This window comes from Crassostrea angulata, chromosome 9 (genome assembly GCF_025612915.1).
Source record: "Crassostrea angulata isolate pt1a10 chromosome 9, ASM2561291v2, whole genome shotgun sequence".
Lineage (NCBI taxonomy): Eukaryota > Metazoa > Mollusca > Bivalvia > Ostreida > Ostreidae > Magallana > Magallana angulata.
The window spans coordinates 29,176,373-29,182,871 of NC_069119.1; the positions used below are offsets into that span (position 1 = coordinate 29,176,373).

Genomic DNA, 6,499 nt, shown 5'->3' on the forward strand with positions numbered 1-6,499 from the left:
TTATTTTAGATATTCATTTTTTTATCCCCAAACTGCAATTTTTTCGCTTATTTGACATTTGTACAGTTTGTTTATCATTATATCTTTCATTATCAAAACCATTCCTGTTAATTTGAGTGACTTTTTTCAGGTGTGTTATTCCACCTTAATTTTTATATCTTAATACCCGCACTAGCGCGAGCTATCATCTAGTATATCTATATTATTAATGCATTAAAACGGAACGTGTTGCTGTTTCAGATCCAGTGGGACATAGTAAAACAAATTTGTACCCGTTAGATTTAGACATAATTAATAGAAGTACGCGTAAATCATTGACTAAAAACGCTTTCATATATCTATCAAATTGTTGAATAACTTAGGCTGCAAGGCGGGTTACACTAGCATACACTATAATACCAAGTGTCCTTACACTTCGTTTGAAAAAAGAGACTGTTAGTCAACATGTACCGCGAAAACAAAGAATGTGATAATGTAGTTGACTGTAGAAATTCAACGAGTAAAATTGGCGTAAATATCTGAAATAGGTATGTGGTTCAATCGAACTTTTTTTATATTCTTGAAAAAAATCTGCTAGGCACTATGATTTTGTCGAAGTCTTTCAGATGGTTTTGACGAAAAGTACCAGACTTATGATTATTCTAAAACGTCGTTGAATTTGGAACGGAACAATTGGATGTTTTTGATTACGGTAGGACCACATTTATCCAATTTGATCATTCAGGAATTAATCTTTTTTAATTCATATATAAATTATAATTTCCTTTATCTTTATCTGAACAAGGAAGAAACGTTTGGAAATATGCAAAAAAATCTGTCATATATTTCAGAATCCCTGAATTACATGTTTGAAACGGAATAAAATGACCTGTACATGGTTTCTGTACTATGTATGTGCGACATTGCCCCTGGATGTTAAAGCTATACATGCATCCGGAGGACTTTGTGGGATGTAAGTAATTTAACTTAGTGTATTTGATACTTTCTTCGGGATAGGATGTTGATTCAATTTAACTACACATGTATCTATGTTTCAGTGAAAACGGAGCCATCGATTGTTGTACAGGATTCCATTTGGACATGGTAAAACAGATGTGTATACGTAAGTGGTAGATTAAATTAACATACTAACGTTAAACTCACATACTAAAAACGTGTTCTTTTTCATTTCATCAAACATTTGATTGATTTAGCATGTAATGTTGGTTACTCTGGTAAAAACTGTGACACCAAGTGTGTCTTCCCTTCATTTGGAAAAGACTGTAAGTCAACATGCAACTGTAAAGAGATAAACTGTGACCATGCAGAAGGCTGTAAAAATTCAGCAGGGAAAACTCTTTCAAACATCTGTGATGGGTATGTGCTTTGCTTTCATATTATACGTTTGTTGTTGTTGTCAGAAAATCTGCTAGAAACAGATTTTCTGAAAGTCAATATTTTCAAGCTAATAATTCTTGTAAATCCTCGATGTAGTGTAAACGGAAAGTTTTGTTGCTTCGGATTCCAATGGGACGGAGTAAAACAGAGTTGTATACGGAAGTGTTAAGAGTAAATTAAAATATTAATTTTAAAGTGAAAGGTGAAGAATTTTCATTTTACGATTATTTTAATTTTATTTATGTAGCTTGTGAAGCGGGTTACAGTGGATATAACTGTACAATCAAGTGTGTATACCCATTGTACGGACAGGGATGTCAGTCAAAATGTAAATGTACAAAGGAAGACTGCAATTCTATGTACGGCTGTATAAACCATACAGAAAACATCTGTATTGGGTATGTAATATGCGCTCTGTGTTAAAAATGATTTTTATAACAAATTGCATCTATGTGAAGATGAGAATGTGATAACTTCCTTTTTTTTATAACTGAAGAACAAACGGAATTGAATGCTGTCAGGGATCCAAGTGGAATAACGAAGAGACAAGATGTATCCGTAGGTATACGTTATGCAACAGTGTTAAGTAATATTCCGCATTATGAATCAATTGCTGACATTTATTTACATTTATTTACCATACAATTTCAGGTTTTCTTTATTTGTCTTATTTCAGCTTGTGTTAAGGGTTTCACTGGACACAACTGTAATGTCATTTGTCCTTTCCCTGCTTACGGTCTGGACTGCCAATCAATATGTAATTGTACAGAGAAATCCTGTGATCCTGGAGACGGGTGTATAGGACATACAACCGAAAATGGTATAGTTAGGAACAAATTATTTCCCCCGATTTTACAATGCATATTAAAATCAGGATTAACTATGTTTCGTTACTTTAATTACTTATCTGTTAATATTTTTTATATGCTGTCAGTTATCATTATTGGACAATTTGCGATATGAAGACATTTTTCATGAAGTTTGGTTCTGTTTCAATTTTATTTTTAACATATATAAAATGATCATTATTTCGTCTGCAAAAATATTAGCAACATATATAATTTTTACACTACATACTCTTGTCTTATTGGAATGACGGTTACACTAAATCGGTCTGCATTTGAACTTCCGCAACTAAAAATCATGTCAATTGTTGCATGAAATATTATTGAAGTATTCTTGCAGCAAAAAATATCCCTTTTCATTAACAAATAAACTTCATCATGCATTCGAGTAGCGTATGAAAGAGATGATATTCAAAAGAAATGATACCTTTGTTATTTTGCGATTGTTAGGGATTAAGTAATAAGAAATGTAATCAAAAATTAACAGTCATATTGATGGTTTGAGTATTACAGTATGAAACTAAAATAAACAAGAGAAAGATGTAACTGTTATGACCAAAAAAAAATAATAAGGGGATAATATAAAATTTGCTTGAATAAGATTGTGTACGGTTTATCGGTTGAATTGTTCTCAAGTTCCATCAACGGGATAAGGAGCAATATTAGCAAATTGATATGATCAAAGTAAAAAATAAATGTTAAACGGTATTACATTAATAGGAGTTTATATTTGCATTCCATTTTTCTGGTAATAAAATCAATATTCAGAAAATGAATTTGTTTAGTTTTCAATCATTTTTTTTTCCATTTTCATCGTTTGTCACAACAATCTTAATTAAAAAAAACCCAAAAGTAGCATCCGCTTAGTTTAGGAAGTTAAACTGTAATGCAGTTTCTTAAAAATGAGCGGAAAAAAAAATGTGTTTCTTAATGACATGTGATGATAACGAACAGTGTTCAACATCAAAAGTTCACAGGAAAAACAGAAGCAGGGCAAACACGGACCTCTAAACCAATTAGAGGTAGGATCAGGTTCTATGAAGAAGAGACCATCCTCTGTTGACCGGTCATACCCGCCTTGCGCTTTTTGTCATAATTGTAGTATAGCTTCGTAATTCAATATATGATATTCAATATACGATTTGGTCTTCATTTCAGTATCATGCAGTTACAAAACAGCAAGTTGTCTTAAACTTTTGAGGCACTATATTTTATATTTTTTTGTAGAAACCCATATTCCAAATAACTCCACATCAGCTGTTAACTGGAACAATTACCAAAACGTATCAACAGATGGGAAGCAGCCAATGTTAATAATAGGAATCGGTGTTCTTGCAGCAGTGGCTTTATTCATTGTAACTGTTATATTCTATACCTACCGACTGGAAAACGTCAATAAAGAAACCGGGTCCAACATTTATTTTAGCGTTAAATAGCGTTAGATAGCAAGAGGTGTTTTGAAAATGTGTAACAAAGCAACTAAATAAAATATATTGTTTTTTCTTCCTGTTCTTTACACGTATTACTTTTTGCAGAGACGTGCATGATATTTTTTTAATTATACTGATATTGGTGCACTAATCAATCCTGTTTACTGTATATTACCCTGGACACTGACCTGTTTCTACATGTATACAGTCGTACACAACACATTAAAATTTTCAAATGTTACTTTTTTTTATCATTTGTTTGCAGAAATTAAATTCCCTAACTAAAATATATTTAAACACGGCAATGTTTGATTTAGATAATTTTTCAAAGAACCAGGAAGTTTAACACTAAATTAAAACTAAATGAATAATGATGGCTTTCAGAAAACAGAACTATATTGAGAGTAAAAGGATGCACTGAGTATAGAGAAAACGGTATATTATCTGTCCAGTCTGAAAGAATGCTGTACATTTTTAATAATGCATCTGATTCAATGCATCCATGCCGTGGGTAAAAACATTTAATCATGTTATTAATTATGTTAATTATGTTACAATTTCTTTATAATAACTTAAATATGGTATATTAATATAAATTAATTAGAATTAAAGAAGCGTAATGTTGCCTGGACACAACAATGTCCACAGATTGGATGTTCAACAAAATAAATATCAACGTCCGTATAACATACATGAAGATATGTTCAATATTTTTAAAAAATATGAAGAACAATAATTGTTTCAATTCTCTGAGGTGAATTAAATTTCAAAGACATTCTACTTTGTTATATTACAAATTTCAACTACATGTATTTAAAAATGTATATCAAAAAAGGGGTTTTTTTTTGGTTGGGGGGGGGGGGATAGGGTCACTATTTATTCTAACGTGTATCAAAATTCGCGGGTATGTTAAGACTTCCTTATTGATTCCACAGCTTTATACGATATGACGCCATAATTACACCCTGCCGTCATCTGCTTTTATTTTGAAAGTTCTAAGGATATGTGTCGTAAAGTCAAAAGTAATTTTTTTTAAGAAATAAGATAAAGCTTGTTTTCTTTATATAACTGTTGTCGTTAATGCTTGTGATACTAAATTTAATCTTATCAATATTGTGTATCAAATAATTGGCAGCTTTAAAGCTTTGAAATGAATAATAACTACTTATAAACTTTGGTTTTGAGACTCTCCATGCTACGTGTTAATATTAATGCCTTAAAAATAGAGTTTGGCACACATGAAATAGCAATGGAATCTTAGAATATTTTGCGAAATATTAATATGAACAACCAGGAAGAACTGCAAAATACACGACGTTTTAATTAACTTTTCACAAAAACATTGTTGATTTAATTTCAGGTATTTCGATACTTCATAAAACAGTTAAATTAATCACCCTTAATGAAAACAATTATACTTTAAAAATTCACATTTAATTTTCTTTAGCTTAATATACTTAAAAAAAAAAACATTCGTCGAGTAAACCTAAAAGCTTTTAAATTGATGAAAAACTAGTGACAGAACTAGATACGATCTCCTTAGGAGAAACGAGTAGGTCCTCCGTGCAATTTTTGTGCTTGAATAATACCATGAATAATCCATACAATTTCAGAATTAACCCCTTCTTTTTGATAATGTATTTTAATCCTTTATTACGTGATAACTGGGTATTACAATTAGTTTTTCAAACAGATATTGTTACGATCAACAACTTTGTTAACATTTTATTATGCATTTCACAATCTGTATTGTTTTTGAGGTATTGTTAATAGACTTTACGAGTATCTTGGCCCTTAATTCAAGGGACCAGTCCCATTTTCTTGATTTATTTGACAGGTCTCAAGAATACATAGCCTGAATGCGCAAGTCCTTATCATTTTTGAGATCACAATGTCAGAAGTTTTTTTTTCGTGGGACAGAAGGTGGACGACAGGAAACGAAATTTGAAAAAAAAAATAAAAAACACCTTAGGTATTATCATTTTCTATCATCCCTGCAAATTTCAAGAAAATCTATCATGCCATTTCTGAGAAATCTTCTGGACACAAAAAGGGGGAGGGATTTCAAAATCCCTACCCAATTTTCGCTCCCAACCGAGCTCCCAGTAATGGCACCACTGACGTAAAACAAAATAATAATGCACAACTTCAAACCACAGTATACCTATCCTGAAAATGTCATATGTATATCTCTGATAATTTGTGAGATCAGCTCTGCACAGAAGAGGTCGTAAAAAATAGAAAATTGGCCGTAACTCGGTACCTGAAGTGACGATTTCAAAATTTCAAAAAACTTCTATAATAATGATCTCGGGCAATCATCTGTGAAAAAAATGGTAAAATTTGGCCGAATAGTTTCTGAGAAATTGCGTGCACAACATTTGTGGAAAAATTTATCAGAAGAAACAGTGCGAAAGCAATACGGTCTTCCGTTGGAAACGCAAGGCCTTAATAAGAGAAAGAAGAAACAGTCCGCAAACAATAAGGTCTTCCGCTGGAAACAGAAGACCTTGATAAGTTAACTTTTTCAGTCATTTTTGCTATGATCATTTTCAAAATGCTTAAATATGAATAACTATTTGTGCAAATAAAAAAGAGTCTAAATACAATTAGTTTATGTTTCCCCGTTTTCAACACATGTTATTCCTTCCTCGTTAGGTCTAATTTACACGATGGTCACATCAGACTATCGCATCTTTTTAAACAATCTTTCCTATAGTTAGATATAAAATATGCGAGAATCAATTTGTAATTGTAAACAAAATATATTATGATATTTGTACTATGAGTGTTAGACCTTTGTTTAAAACTCTGAAAGCAGGTATGATTTTGAGAATCTAGTGATAA

The 6,499-nt window shown here is 31.5% G+C and overlaps 1 protein-coding gene across 1 annotated transcript; it reads left to right on the plus strand.

Annotated features, from left to right (window-relative positions):
- The first annotated feature begins 841 nt into the window (after positions 1–841).
- Positions 842–3,720, plus strand: LOC128163567 (multiple epidermal growth factor-like domains protein 10). Its single transcript, XM_052827195.1, has 7 exons — positions 842–952; positions 1,038–1,102; positions 1,194–1,535; positions 1,625–1,775; positions 1,874–1,935; positions 2,054–2,197; positions 3,450–3,720. The coding sequence occupies exons 1-7, from the start codon at positions 864–866 to the stop codon at positions 3,656–3,658; spliced, it is 1,062 nt and encodes a 353-aa protein (XP_052683155.1). The 5' UTR covers positions 842–863; the 3' UTR covers positions 3,659–3,720.
- The last annotated feature ends 2,779 nt before the right edge of the window (positions 3,721–6,499 follow it).